General features: G+C 30.9%; 1 protein-coding gene across 1 annotated transcript in view; it reads left to right on the forward strand.

The window, feature by feature from the left end:
* LOC132751421 (hyccin-like) overlaps positions 1-16,866 on the forward strand; it is an 82,287-nt gene that overhangs the window by 28,464 nt on the left and 36,957 nt on the right. Inside the window, exon 5 of the mRNA XM_060741571.1 lies at positions 5,999-6,043. Within this exon, the coding sequence (XP_060597554.1) occupies positions 5,999-6,043 (45 nt within the window). The remainder of the gene's footprint in view (positions 1-5,998; positions 6,044-16,866) is intronic.

Genomic DNA, 16,866 nt, shown 5'->3' on the forward strand with positions numbered 1-16,866 from the left:
TAACTCAAAATTGTTGTCTCATTATTAAGTATACTCCTTGCAGACAGTATTGTTAGCCGAAATTTACATCCTACTCATTATCATGTATTCTCATGAATATTATCTTTTCCTTCATGTCATGTTATAATCTTTTGAATATTCATAGCAATCTTCATTCCAAAATTCATACTATAGTATAGAATCAGAACAACATTTTTGAAAACCTGGTTTCGTGGCATTGCCATGTTTCTTGTTTTATTATTGATTTTATTTAGAATATCTGTTAAAACTGTAGGGACATAATTCTGTTATTTATATTTTTGGATCGAGTTATACGACTTTTTAACTTAAGAAGTTTTTTTCAAGATCGGTTGTTCTTTTTTTGTGTTATTGAATTCACAAGATCTCTTTTAACCCTAATCCTGCTAAATATCTTAAATGGACTTGCCCATCTATCACTTGTCTGCATGGATGAAACCATTCATTATCTTAAGGGAAAACTTAATATTCTGACTTGAATAGCCAACAGTGCAGACCATTATATCAGATGGCATTGAAGTACCAACTGATCTTTGGTCTGCACTGTTACCATTGGTAGAATCTGTTGAAGCCTGATAACAGTTGAGTAAGGAGATTTTCGGAAGTTTTCATATAGACAATTATAGGTGGAATTTAAATTGTTCAATAGATTTTCTTCAAATTACTTGGCATGTTGTTTAGGGATATGATGACAGAAATATTTCAAGGGGAAAAAAGTTTGGTGTCCACCAATCTCACATGATATAGCCATGCCATGTTGTATGACATTAACGATTCTCGTGACATCATGAGTTAAGATTTATTTAAGGTCTGATTTAGTGGTAAGTACCACTTATTTACCAATGCTATGGCTATTTGATAAAATGCAATTGGTTGGATGAAAAATAGCGATGAACTCTGGGAAAAAACAATTGATTCTTGATTTAGATAAAATATATATATATTAGTGTCTGATTTGGCTTTAAAATGTAAAATTTTTAGTTTCGTATTATTGACTGTCTTTATTTTGACAAAACAAATATGTTGAGAATGCCCATTTTCTTTAATAAATCAGACTCTTATTTTCATAAAGCCTCCGGCTTTTACTAGTATCAATGAGCATGACACTAGCACTGTAATTCAGGCTTGTGAAGCGCTCCTTAAATAAAACTAAAATATCTATATTTACACACATGTTATTCTAACGACACCAAAACCTTGCACCGGAAATAGTAAAAAAAATCAAATCAAATAAAAATTTATTTATTGTCAGTATGTAAATATAACATTTCACAAAACATAAGCTAAGTATAGCTTTTGACTGACATAAAAAATGTTAAGAATGCCAATTTTCTTAAATAAATCAGACTATTTATGTTTACTTTTTGAAGTAACTGTATTTTACTTGAAGACGTTGAAGGTTATAAACATGAAGTTCTGAGTTTTCTGACATGATGGTCTGTAGAACTTGATAATGACATATCTTAGAACATTGATGTAGATTATAAATTCAACGAGTGTATAATTATGTGTCAAATTAAATGCTAGACATTGTAAGAACAATATTGACATGATTGCCATTGTTTGAAAAGACTTGGAGAAGTAGCTCCCTTCAATGTCTTGTTTTTAATTAGGAAATATGCTGTAGATTATAAATTTTGAGTGTGTTGTTCAGATTAATTAATACACAGTTTAAAATTCTGATGCTCGGTGAAATGATTAAAAAAGCATTTGAATGATATTCATGCATTATTTTACTACAACACAAGAAAAATGGATATCGGTTCGATTTAAGATATAGATAATACGCCTTTAGCAAGATCTATAAAAAATATATTGTAGTGTGTGGAAAAATAATTTTTTTGCCGTCAGATGTTAATATGTAAACAATACCTTTCCTCATATAATGCAATACCAATTAAAACCGTGTATCCTGCTGACGACTCAGGATCATTATACCGTTTTAGTAATTGGTAAGAATAGGGAATATGTATGAATTATTGGCAGTCTTTTTGTACCATTTGTTACATTGGGCATATTATTATTTAGACAAAAATATCATTGGTGAAGTGTGAACCATAAGTACCATAGTAATATTAGTAATTTTAGATACAGAAGTAATTTTTTGTAAGTGAAGTGTAAACACTAGTGTATAAGTAATTTTTGAGACAAAAATAGCATTAATGAAACTTGTAAGTGTAAGTTAAATTTTTGAGACAGAAATATCTTTGGTGAAGTGTGAACACCATAGTTTAAGTAAGTTTTGACATAAATACTGTAAAATGTATGAACAAGTTACTTGAACCAGTACCAGTGCTCAGTACTGGTAATAATTTGTAAAATGATACTTTTTGTACAGTTCTTTAATTGAAATGAATTTTTCATAAAACGGAAAAAACAGTCTTAAAGTTTACTAACAAATTACCATCTTTAGTGCGGTATTATCTACTTCACATGGTCTTTCTGAATCAGATCTTTCTAAGTAACGTACAAAATCTGTTACTTTGACAATGTACATTATTTCCAAAGCACTAGAATGAAGAAGGTAGCAAGAGAGAAAGAGTAAAACTTAATCGTTGAAACATTTGGTCGGGGTTTTTTCCCCGCTTTTACTGTTCTCCGCCACGACAAGATTGATATGTTAGTGTTGGCAGATAGTATTGAACTGCCGCAAACTTCTTTTCTCCCCGGCTAGATGATTACCTAATTACCGTTTTTAATTAGACATAGCCGCTCAATTTACGTACAGGAAACAATTTATGGGATTATACCAAGACTATCTGTTTTTCTACAGCGTTTGATTCTGACTCTTCTCTATTTCACAACTAAGCGGAAAAAGGCAATTCCCGAAAGAGACGAACATTGTTTTACTTTTGATATTTTCTTGTACATAACGTTCAGGATTTTCTTCTTGTATTTCTATGAGTTTTCGAATTATTTTTTGAGTCCTTTTATTTCTTGCTTTTAGACAGTGTTTGCAGGGTTATTTTTTTTAAGTAGAGCAGTAAATTTAAGTCACCATTAGAACATGTAGAATGACTTTTACTGTATTAGTGCTATACATGTAAAAGCCAACCAAAAAGAAAAGTGTGAAACTGCAATGCCAAGACTTTAGATTATATAGCATGTAGCATCTCCTAGCAGATAGGTACAAATATTTTAAAGATAATGCAACTTTGGAAAAATCAAGAAAATTCCGTATGTGACCTAATTTCTGACTTAAGCATTGAAGAATAATGCGACTTTTTCTAGAACTGATACATCAGGCGAGCCATGTAGTCAAACCATCTGATGGCCCTCTTGTTTTTGAAAGTTGTATATCAACATCATAAATAATATCTTCACTTATAGTAATTTTATTGTCTGTCTTTCTGATATTGAAAGTTCATATAAATGAAAATTATAAAAGTTTAGAATGGAAAACAAAAATTATAAAAAGAAAAAATGATTTGAATGTTTGAAGCTGATCTTCATCTTTTATTTTTCTTTAGTATTGAGTATGAATATAATTTATATATCAATATTTGAATGAATGAATCAGGGCTCACACTGGCTCAAATGAAATAATAGCCAATATTTTCAACTTAAAAAAATAATAGCCAAAAGTTTAGCGGACTATTCACCATTTAGCGATTAACAACATAAGCAGTTGATTAAATAAACATTACATATAAAACTTTTTCAGTTTTATAAGGATTCTCAAATAAACTGACACATTTGTGTATATTGATAACTACCTTTTTTAAAATAGAACCACAACTTTAATTGTTATTATAGAACAGAATAAAAACATTATAATTCGTATAATTACTGTACAACAATAATATTAAAGATTCATTATAACTTTACATAATGCTGTTATCAGACAACTTTTTTTGTTTGTTCTAATCAAATTTTGTCAGCTTATCATAACCACTGTCAATTTCAACATTTCACATCTATGTCATATTCTGATATTAGCTATAGAAATAACACAAGTTTGCAAACTCATTTACAGAATGCAGCCTTTTTTCTGCGTAATTTACTGAAAAATATCATCATCACCAATGTTATACAAATTTTCTGCCATAGTAGTAAAGATTTTTAAACAGAACATAGCTTATTTCACCTTTAAATAAATATCAAAATTATCGGTGTCGCGAAAATATGTGACAATCGGATTTTTCCTGTTTTCTGAAGAAATATTCACAATTTTGGTTGTTGTGCAAATAGTTGTTTGGAAGTTTATACTTTTTAAATATTTAACCATTGTTTTCCACTGGCGATTTAGTTAAGTAGCTTAAAACAAAAAAAAATATCAAAATTTGCAATTACTGCAAATCACGGTAAATTTTGGGTAAGTCAATATCCAGTTTATCAATTTTAAAACGATTTTTGTGGCTAATTGACGGATATTTGATGGCTATTATAAATGCTGGACAATATCTTTAAAGTACTTATACAATTATACATCTCGCATGTATTTTATCACCTCGGGCAATATAGTTAGCACCACGTGACCGGTAAAAAGTTGACACTCAATTAAATGCACCCCGCTGGTGTTAATTGGGTCTACTGCATTCATTATCGATTTTTACACCTTATATAAACACTGTTGGAAGTAAAAAATAATCGCCAGATTTTGTAGCCAAAATGCAAAAATAATCGCCAATCTTATAAAATAATCGCAAATGGCGACTATGGCGACCGACAGCGTGAGCCCTGTGAATGAAAAAATGAATGAATGAATGATTGTCAAGATTTTCTCTTGTCCCTATTGTCTCTTAGGTGTGAAAGAGATAACCTTCTTTGGTCTTTAATAATGTTTCCTTATTTATATAGCGTATCTAAATATTTTATATTTATTATTAAATACATTTGTAATAATATTTATACCGGTAGCTATGAATGAAAATAAATCTTTTGATTCTAAAAATGACAGAAAATGACGTCAGTTTTCCTTTTGTGTGCAACAGAATAAAGTAACTTTAGTTATTTATAGTTTATATTAGAGGTAACTCATCATTCATGCTGGGAATTCATATAAATACAAATGAGAGTCCCCTGTGATCGATCTTCACCTATAAGTACAATAATTATGCAAAAAAAAACCACCACTTTGATCAGCCCCAGATTATGCTATTGTCTCTTACAAATTTTGTATTATAGACATAATCCCAGCTTTATTTTTTTTAATTGATCAGTTATAGTTTAATTAAAGAGGTTTCCATTCATCAAAAACGTCTAAGAATGTATATGGATGCTTTACATAGCAATTATTATTAACTTCCCATGGCCGCCATTTTTAGGATCATTCCCAAAATATTATACGCTTCAAAAAAATCTTGCATTAATCTATCGCCTTCATGAAAACTGATAAAAATATTTTACAAATTGGTGCTATATAAATAAATATTTTTCTTCATATGTGTGCAATTAATTAATTAATTAATTTGACAATTCACCAAAAGCAAAAGGGTTAAGATTTGAGAAAATGGAAGTTACCATGTTTTGAGATCTTGTACTCGACAGTGACAATTGTTCATTTCTGTAATCTTTGGCTCAGGCCTAAGCTTTTATTGGAGGTTAATTCCATTAAAATTTTGTTATTTTTCACTTGTTGAAATTAAAATCAGACTTTAGAAGTAACAGGTCAAAATGGTTTTCAGTGGTCACATATGAAATTTGAATGATAAGGGGAAAAAAAGCAAAAACAGTAGTACATTGCCAACCTTGCGAAATTTATGATGGTTGTGTGCTTTTTTTATTGGAAACTGAAAAATAACCAGACACACTTATGACAGAAGAATTAACCTTTTACAGTTTACTTTGCATTATTAGTTGAAATATTGTATATTACTGAACAAATTCTGTCAGTTTTTTGTGCCAGGACGGACACAAATGCAGACAGAATCGACTTTTAACTGCTGTCAATTAAACACGTTCTTGTCCAATTACAATAAACCAATATGATTACTTTTCACAGATTTTCATATATATTTTTTTGTACATATTTTTTCAGAAATGTGGCGGAGTAGAAGCATTCCTTTTAGCTGTTTACAATTTGGTAAGTCACCGTTATTTCCTTCATCCCTTAGCATCATATTTTCTCAAACTTTTACTCAATTCTTATAATATTGCAGTATCAAGTATAGCGATTCTAATTGAAATTACTGCTTATTAATTGGCCAGTGCCCCTTAGGTACATTTACGAAAGTGGACATTAACTGAAAAATGTAGAATATCGGAATCTTGTTGACCAGTGTCTGTAAATTGTAATATTTTTGTGAAAGTTGCTTTACAGAATCTTCTTTAAGGACATCATAAGCTGTGCTAAGTACAGGCTAACCTTTGTTAAAGACCACCTTTGAATAAAGATCACAATGTGTATATAGGTCACCCTGAGACAACCTGTCATTGATTATATAGAATAAAGTAACCTCCAAATAAAGACCACTTGTCTATAAAAGAAATGTTCGGCCTCTACCTTGGATGGCCTTTGTTTACAGGTTTGATTGTATTGTGTTAAAATATTAATTTTACCAGCAAAGAAGAACAAGGTGTAAAAAAAGATAACTCCAACCAGGGGTGTAGCATGCAATTTGTTCAATTTACGATTATTTTATACAAAATCATAGATTAGTTCATACTTTTACTGCAATTGCGGAGGATTAGTTCTATGCTTACAGAAAAATTCTTGAATCCATTTCTGAAATCTGAACCAATACTAATTAGAAATACTAGCATAAAATTTCTTGCTCAAAGATTAACAATGGCTTGCTTTTGACTGGGTTTGAATCCATGGGGTCAGCAATTCATGGATTACTTGTCTGGCATGTTAACCACTCAGCCATGCCGTCACAGACTTGAAAGACGTATTGGACCCATTTTATGCTCAAATTCTGCATATAAAAATTAATATTCCTATGTAAATTCAAGTCAGAGATTAACATTACTTAGCTCAAGATTTACTTTCTTCAACCAAAACCGAGATTGGAAATTGAATTATAACAGTCATTCATTATGCATTTCTTAAAAAAAGTGAGAATTATGAAAGTTTTCACTTTCTTTATTATGGATATATAAGAAATGTTTGTCAGTTAGATCTAAATTTTATATTTTAAAGGTGAAAGCAAAAAGGTATTTTTTCCCACGAGTGGAAACATCCCCATTTTTCAGGGGGGGGGCAGCTATGTCCAGATAAAATTAAATTTTTTTCCCTAAAAATGATGTCATCATTGGGTTTATCAATAAGTTCACTTAAGATATTTAGTGTGATTAAAGGTATATTTGAGAAATATAAATGATAGCATTTCTGAGGCATGTACATGTAAGTCAGCTTTTAAGGTTGTTCTTTTTTTTGCATATGAGGGAGCTATCTAGGAGTGATTACGCTTAAGCTTACGGGAGGATCGAAATTATTATTTAGCTTGAACTAAGTTTGTTAGACAGGCAACATAGATGTTCTTTCACCAGAGTAAAAGATCATTGTGGTCTTGCTTTGTGGTTTTTGTTGATATTTTTTTGTTTGATGATGACAATGTCTGTATATTTATAATATAATTTCAGCAAGTCATGCCATAAATTGTTATAAATTATGACATATTGTCATTTTCCAAGTCAGTATTCTTAGAAGTAAACATTGATGAATTAAGAGTTGAAACTTTGACATAAACGTGATTTACAGCAGTTGCTGTTTTAAGGAAAAGTGCTTTTTCATTTTTATAAAAGTTCATCATCTTATAAGGGTCATTTCATTACAGAGTAGGGTTAATTACTCTGATGGTTAATTTTGATAGCAATTTTTTCAGACACGAAATGTTTATTTTTACATTTGATTTATAAATTTCATTAATTGGTTCACTTATCATAGATATAACAACCTTATGAAAGTGTAACATTACACTGTGGCTGAGGGGTTGCCTTTACAGGTTGAGGCATCAGAGTTGCAGCCACCATTCAACCCTGTGTGATGGTAGGAGGTGACTAAATGGGTTTCGAATTTAATTTAATTTAATTTAACTCTATGCTTCTCTTAGCTCCAGCAGATGAGGTTGTTTTTGACCACTTGTAATGCTTGTAACACCCAAGATTTAGCTATAAGATCATCTTTCCTTTTTTGGGCACCATATGACCTAAACTGTGTTGGTGCAGTCAGTAAATTTAAACCAAACAAAAAAACAAAGTGTTACATGGATATTTCTATGCTGTATATCAGATGATTAATTTGTTGCCTTATAAATGTTGGATAATGTCATTTAACAAATACATGGAGTTTATCTTTTTATAATGCTTGAATGTCAGATGGATTATGATTTTGTTGTCCTGTGAATTAATTCTACAACCTTTTAATGGAGATCTGATGGTTTCATTCTGTCCTTTACTTCAACAACTTTGCTTTCGAATCCTGATAGGGATTTTGGTTTCTTTCATGTGAGGAAGCTTAATCCAGCTAGCTTAGGGGACATTGGTGGTTCTACTCAGATGCCCATTTGTGCATGACAATTACTGCTCGGAAGGGCACCTGAGGTCTTCCTTGACCAGTTAAGCTGGAACGTCGCCATATGACCTATACTGCGTCAGTGTGTGACGTAAAACTCAATAGAACAAACAAGCAAAATGGAATGAACTATTTCTGAATATCATAATTTTCTCTTTGAATATCATAGATGTATACGCACTTCATATAATATAGAAAATTCTCTCTGTAAATGTTTATTAATATAACTATTAAAAATTAAAAAATGTTTTGCAATGATTATTAGGCTTATAACTGAAATATGTTGCTTGTTTGTTAACAATATTATTGCAATAATCATTTCTGTTATATTAGAGGGAAACATTGCAGAAATTGTCAAAATAAAGTCCATGCAAGGATTGTCAACTGTACAGTATTTGTATTAAAGGTACAAGTGTAAATTTGTAATAATTGCAGAATACTAATTTTGTGTCATTTAGATTTAGTTGAGATTGACCCCTCGAAGGCACTCATAATAGAAAAATGTGAATGACCGAAATTGCTGGAATTATAATTGAAGGAAGCTGAGAAAATTACTCCTGTATTAATTAATTGATCTAGTCATTTTTTACAAGTTTTTACATGTTTAAGTATATATTAAATCATGTCCTATCTGATAGGGTTGATTATAATTTCTGATGGAATCATTTATGGCTGCAAGGGTATGATATTATAGAAGACTTAAGATGAGGCTACAAGACTAGTCTTTTAAATGCAATTAATTTTAGCTGATTTGTTTTGAAGAATAAGTTGATATATTTATCACTGCATTGTTGTTGTTGTCATGCTTAAACTTCATTGTAGCTGGTAGTGTCAACATAAAATTTGAAATACTTGCTTATCATATATGACAAGGTGCCAATAAGGTCAGATTAATGAAATTTGTCTATTTTTTTATAACTTTGTTATTTATTCATAGGTTTGATTAATACAAAAGTACACATAAGAAAAAACTACATGTTGAGTTATTTTAGTATGACCTTGACCTTTTTATGACCTTTACCATCAAGTTCAGATTACTGGAATTTGCTAAAATTGTTTTCATTACTAAAAATTCATGGTAATATAAACTAATAGATTTGATTCTTTCCTTTATTCAACAAAATATTTGTCACTAAAATTGTACTTATTGCCAAAGTGCGAAAGATCGTTCAGCTTTGACACCCCAAATGAGTAACTGAAACAGGATACCAAACTATAAAAGTCTTCGTAAAATAAAAAATAATATATTTTTTTGGCTGGTTTAATGGGCCTTTAAAGAATCTGGGTGCAAAATGGCGGAAATGTTAAAAAAACAACAAAGTATTTAAGGGAAAATTGCTTCGTTTTCCTCAAAGGGGCCCTTGGGGGGAGGGAAAACCCCAGTGTTTTGGGGTAATGGGAAATTTAAAGTTTTTTTAAGTAATTATTTTTCCTGCGGAAACTAAAATTTCTTTTTAAACTATGTTCCCATGGAAAACAGTTTAAAGGGATGACATTTTTTTTTTGGGCTTTTTCGCACCATTAAAACAATTGATTTTCAAGCGAGGCTGCCTGAAGTGGAGATAGATCACTAAATAGATGAAGGTACACATTGCTTTTTTTTTTGTTCACTTCCCCGAGTTTCCAGTTTGCAGGTAAATATATCTTGTTTAAATTTCGTTAGCAGAGAATTATTCCATGGTTAAAGTTTTTTTCTTACAGAAAGTAAGTGTCAATTATTTTAAGGGGATCACTCCATTCTTATCACAGGCTTAGACTGAAAGGCATTATTAGCAATGTGTTTAAAGCAGCGCGCCTCACATTCATGCTAATTTTCATGAAAATTTTAAAAATGTATTAAAATTTTGAGTGTGTCATTATTGTGAAGTAACCAAAAGGAAGCAATTTACACATTATCAATGACACTTACAAACCACGTAAATTACCAAAATGTGGTCAAAATATGCATAGATAGACTTTACTGCGTTCAGTAACACAGTAGAAATATAGTTGTAAATACTGAAAAATCAGTCATTAATCACACATTATATGTAAAATATTACTTGAATCTTGAAACATTTTACTTTCCTTTACATCTTAATACATTTTTCTCAAGTTTGATTTTATTGAAATGTTTGGACTCATCTTGAGGCATGTATAGCTTTAAGTATCCATCAAACTTTGTATACATAAATCTAGTATGAAAAAATGGCTCTGATGACTTTGATGACTTTCCCAAGTATAAGATGTTTTACAATAGAATATGTGTCAAAAGAAGCCATATAAAAATTTGCCATGTCTCAGTGAAAGTGGCTCTTGAACACAATTAACAGGCCAAGTGTCCCATTTTCTGAAAAGAAAAAAAAATGTTATAGTATTATTATGAACACATGCAACCATGCAATTGAATTAAAAGCTTCAATATTTGTTCAAAGTGAACCATGGAATCACATATAAACCAAAAATATTGCAGTTTTAAACTTGAATCATTGTTGAATTAATATTACAGTCATTTAAATTCAATATGAATCATTATTAATAAACATTTGAATCCAATTCAATGGTTGACTAACAAGTATAATATTGCAGCATCAAAATTGAATCATTTATGATTTAAAACTTCAATTCAATGGCTGACTGCTTTAAATTTTTTATCATTGTTGTTTATCATTTTAATAAAATTCAATTAAATGGATTTTGGTTCTGCACGACAAGCATTGAATTGAATATAAATTTAAGCTACATTTTTTAAGTTAAGCATAATAAACTAAGCAAATTCAACAATTAATAACAATAGTGTCAGAATTTAAATTTTCTCATCTAAATTTAAACTAGCATGTATTTTAGACTGTAAATAAAATATAGGTATTTAGCATTCTGTCATGCTGGAACATAAAAAATATGAAAAACTGTATATTGAACTTTAAAGATGTTAAGCAAGAAAAACATACACTCAAATTTCCCCATCAATGTTGTCTGTTGTTATGGGGAAAAAAACACGGTGTGATCAAGTTTCCCAATCATTTTGGTTAAAGAGGTGATGACAGGTAAAATAATGCGGCAATCAGATGACCTTAGCTTGATTGCTGTGTCTAAACCAAGGTAATTTAGCTGTTTTATCTAGCTCTTGTTACCACATACTTCCCTGAGATAAATTGTCATGCTGGTTACATGGTTACACTTTGTAAAAAAAAAAAATGCTATTGGCTACAATGTTTGATACAGGAAATTTAATGGCGATAAACGAAAATCATTTTGTTTGAATGTGGATCATTATTAATTGAAAGGTACTGCGAAAATGAGATTTATGGAATGATGGTGAAATTGTATCTTGTAGCTCTCGCTGTTGACACCTGATATGAACATGTTGATGTTGTCATAGTTACCTGAATTGACTTTGTATATTCCAGCTAAAAAGAGATGCGATAATGATATTGATGATATTGTTTGGATAATGATATTGTTATGCAAAGGCAAATAGAGGGATGCTCAAAATATCAAGATAAATTTTTACTTGATGAAAATATTTTCATACCCCCTATATTGTTACTCTTTTGAGTGTTAATAAAAAATAAGTAAGTTTTATTTTTAGAAGAAGACACCTATGTGGTGACACTTTTGTATAAATCCACTGGTGGTAACATGAATAAATGGTAGCAAAATTCTTTAAATTAAGTTGTTGCAAAATATCAACAGTCAAGATCAATCTTTTTGAAACAACCTGTACGAAAATGCCTACCCTGACTACACCCTGATTTGACATGGGATCAGAAATTTATTCCCAGCCAGGTTTTTTAAGCTATTCAGTTGACTACAGAGAAGACAGAAATCTATTTTTAGATTTTTTAGTATACAATAAAGAGTGTTTTCAGGGTGGATTCAACGAAATATTTAAATGAGCCAGAAAAAATACCACCCTGAAATGGAAATCCAGGGCAGAATTTTCACTCACACAGATTTCTAAAAATAGATTTACTTCTAGTTAAATTAAGAGTAATTTCAGGGTGGGATTAATTTGAAATATTTAAATGAGCCATAATTCACCCTGATTTCTGTTTAAAAAGTCAGGCCAGACTTTTTTCCTCCTGTTATTATCCCGCCCCAAAATTTTGCAAATCCCACCCTGAAATTAAAATAAAAATCCACCCAGATTCCTGTTCTTTTTGATATTTGACAAAATAATAATTGAGATTTTTTTTTCACTTAATTGTATTGATTTTCATACAATTAAATACATTTCAAAAGTCATTCTTGTTTGAAATTTCCACTAGGTTACTGTAGACTAAGCTGCACATTGTATTGCATAATTCCACACTATAGTATCTGGACTACACAATCTGTAAACATATGAAAGCAGTGTAGGAATATGCTATAGACAACTTTCAATTTATATAATTATATTGTATTAATCTTAAAGAAAATGTAACACCTTAATATAGAGAAATATGTCCTTTTAAAGGTGTAATATTTCATTAATTGCAATCAAAACTTCAAAAGAACGAATAATTGATGAAATTATTTTAAAGAAGCAACAGCATTATAAACATATATCATTAATTCCATAAAATTTGCAGGAATGAATACTTTTAATAATTAAAACTGAAACTAATTTTGATAGAAAATAAAAAAGTAAAAATTACCAGTAATATTTCTTTTATTGTATTTTTTTCCAACGACATCATTTTCTTCTTCTTCATCCTCTTGTCACATGTTACTGAAATATTTGGCTTCAACCTAAATTTTGAAAGTAGAAAAAAACAAATATGCAATCATGTCATAAATTTATTGCATTTTAAGACTTCAGTTTTTTTTCTAAAATGGATTATGATAAAAATGTATAGTTTATTTAGAAAAATTAAGAATGATTTGATCATTTCATTTTCCCTCCATATTTTAAAACAGGTTTCCTGAAAATTTATTTAAAATCTTTTCAGAAATTACTGAGCTTACAGAATTCACAATTTTTTGAAAAATTAAAAATATTAAGAACTGTAATTCAATTATAACTTACCATTTATCTGTTACAATTGGCTGCTTATTTCTCTCCATTTTTTTCAAATTGAATAATGAAGTTTAACACATCTATTATGCTCCATATAAGTTTCACATTAAATTTCCCAAGAAAGTTCTGTATAGCTGGGGTAGTTGAATTCTTAAATCTCATTTTCTATGTAACTATCAAAACTCATTTATGTATTAATATATAATTGTTAGTTGATTTATTTGAATTAAAATCACAACTAAAGCCTCCAATCTTTCTAAAGAAAATGACCATGCTGGAAATAATTTTCAGGGTGTGATATTTGCTCTGGATTTTAAACTGCTGTCGGTAAATCTGTGGTAACTTCTCTATTTTCATCTGCCAGATAGCCCAGTCTAACATAAAGTATTTTGTAAAAAGTTCCACTTGAAGGTTATTTGTTTATACAAACTGAAAGCTGACCTTAGAGTAGGAGATTCTGTGCAGATTGTGAGATGATGGATACAAACTAAAAATCTTGAACATTACTTATTGCTGACCAATTTATGCATTAAATAATAAATTATTTGCCATAAGTTAAATATTAATACAATCAATTACTAGAAACATTATCAATTTTATAGATAACAATAAATCATGTGGAGCTAAATAATGTACATAATTTCAAAAAAAATAATAAAGAATAATTCAGTAAATGAAAAGAATTTTTGTTAAATGGAGTTTACCATAAATCAACTGAAACTTTACAGAAATAGACATTATAATACATTTTCTTCTAAATTAAAAATTCAATTTTATCAGAACACCAATGTAAACTGTACTATCAGTGTAATATAATATTCATTTCTAATAATTCTAACTAAGAAAAATCAGGCTGGAAATGAAGAACTTTTAAGACTGTATTGAAACTGGTTTTTGAAAATTTTCTAACTTTGAAATATCTGGGTAGATTTTGCTTATATTTCTCCAAGTCAGTAAAATCTGTGTCAAAATATTTTCAAATTGCAAATATTCTGGCTTCCACCCTGACTTTTACCAAGATGAAGACGATGTCAGGGTAGAAAAAACTTGAATTCCCATGTGAGATTTCTTGAAAATTCAGGGTCCATGTCTATTTCACCCTGATTTTGTCAATTCTGGTTCAAAACAGGCCTGAATCGGTCCTGTTTTTCATAAAAGCCATGCTGATTTTTCGTACAGGTATGTGCTAATTCTCGAAAGACCTGCTTGATATGGTGATAACAAAGTAAAGGTGATACAATAGCATTAGATCCATTGATAACTTTGGGAACATTACCGGGGATCCATTGGTGAATACCGGAATGTGGAACCCATTGTGAATTTGGGAATATTAGACCCATATGTTACTTTGGGAGCATTATGGACCAATTGATAAATTTGGAAACATAATGAGACCCATTGGTGAATTTGGGAACATGGACCCATATGTGAATTTGGGAGCATGGGAAATGATGATACATGGCATAGGTCCATTGATACCTTCAGAAAAAAGGAATGTGGGACCCATTGGTGAATTTGGGAACACGTGACCCATCAGTTAATTTGGGAACATTGGACCCATTTAAGTAAATCGGGAACATTATACCCAGGGATCCATTAATGAATTTGGGAACATTAGATGCTAACATTGCTTCATTAATTTCTACATGATATATTACAAATCTGGCGCTTATAAAGTAACTAAGTGTTTTTTTTAAGTATGTTATTTTCATAAATATGTTGTCAGAAGAGTTATTAAAGTTGATATAGTGATAACAATATCTATGTTGATAGTAGTGTAACTATGAGGGATGATCAAAATTTTTCGGCCAGATATACTTCTAGCCACTACACTAACATTTACACACGATACATCAGTACCGATATCTTATTGAAGATTACTGACCAAGTTGCACATGGTTTTACACAGATTATGTACCATAAAACACATTTCAGATCAGTAGATGGGTGTGTCATTTAGACCAAATGGAGAAAGTTGAAATCAGAGCCGTCATTAAGTACCTCTGTAAGAAAGGGATGTCCCCCAAGGAAATCCAAAAAGACTTCATAGATACACTTGGGAAGGAGTCCCCTTCCTATAGCACTGTGAAAAAATGGGCTGCTGAATTTAAGAGGGGCAGGGAGAGCATTGGAGATGATGAGCTGGCTGGGCGGCCAAAAGAGGCCACCAACAATGAAACTGCCGAAGCTGTGCACTATCTGGTCATATGAGACAGAATGTGATACCTGTGGAGAATTGCTAGGGAAGTGGGTATAAGCTTTTGTTCAGTTCAGGCAATTCTGACATGTCTATAGCATATCAAAGGTTTCTACTAGATGGGTCCCCAGACAGTTGACTGATGACCAGAAATGAACCTGGCTGGACATTTCAAGATATCCTTTGTCTCGCTACAAGGATGAACCTGATTTTATCTCCCGGATTGTAACTTCGATCCAGAATCTAGAAAGCAGAGCATGCAGTGGAAGCACCCAGACTTACCCCCTCCGAAGAAATTCAAGAGGGTGCCATCAGCAGGGAAGATGATGCAGAAATGGCACTCTAGAGTTTCCTCCCCTAGTAAAACTTAAAAGTTACCATATAACCTATACAATGTAAGCTGAAAACTTTGATTCCCAGCAGAAAGTAGAACATGTATAATAGTCTGTCAAATAATAATAAAATGAATATAATACCCTTTATGTCAAAGTAATTAATCACAAAGCCAATGTATATAATAATATATTGCTAAATGACCTGCCGTTCTTCAAGAAAATTCCTTTGTTTCAAAGACACCAATAACATGTTTAGAGCTTAAAGTAATGATATGGGGAAAATATGAAGGGAAAAAAAATATACCTATAAATACAAGATTGTCTTTCTTCAAAAGAGTTACCAACTTTTTCAAAGAAAACATACATCACTTGTGTGCCTGTTTACAGGAATAATGAGCATTTTTCATCCACAATCTATAATTAATGAAGCTTCACTTCACGTTATATATTGCATGTCACTGATGATAAATCTCTCGTTGCAGACAGCCAATGTACTGGAGTTTCTCTCGGAAAATCTGATCCTCCCAGCATCAAAAAATAGGATGAAAAGTGTTTTGAAAAAAAAACAACCTTTTATACCCGACTTATTTCCACTTGATTTCAGATTTAATTTACTATTTCAAGGGTGACCTAGCTGACTTAGTGTAAATATGTTTAATTTTACGTTGATTATAAATAACAAAAAGCTTTGAAGTCTAAATTGTAATTCCCCCCTGACACCTGATGGTTTCCTTTAACTCACTTTCAGGGGCAGATAACTCAAGAATTAGGACAATGACACTCAGTTTGTTGCAATCATGCTTCTCTGTAATCATGCATGTAGCTCAAGAAAATTGTTTGCGCTTATTATGTCTCCCCCACCTCGGGGGGAGACATA

This window comes from Ruditapes philippinarum, unplaced genomic scaffold (genome assembly GCF_026571515.1).
Source record: "Ruditapes philippinarum isolate M1 unplaced genomic scaffold, ASM2657151v2 ctg3426_1_1_1_1, whole genome shotgun sequence".
Taxonomy (NCBI): Eukaryota; Metazoa; Mollusca; class Bivalvia; order Venerida; family Veneridae; genus Ruditapes; species Ruditapes philippinarum.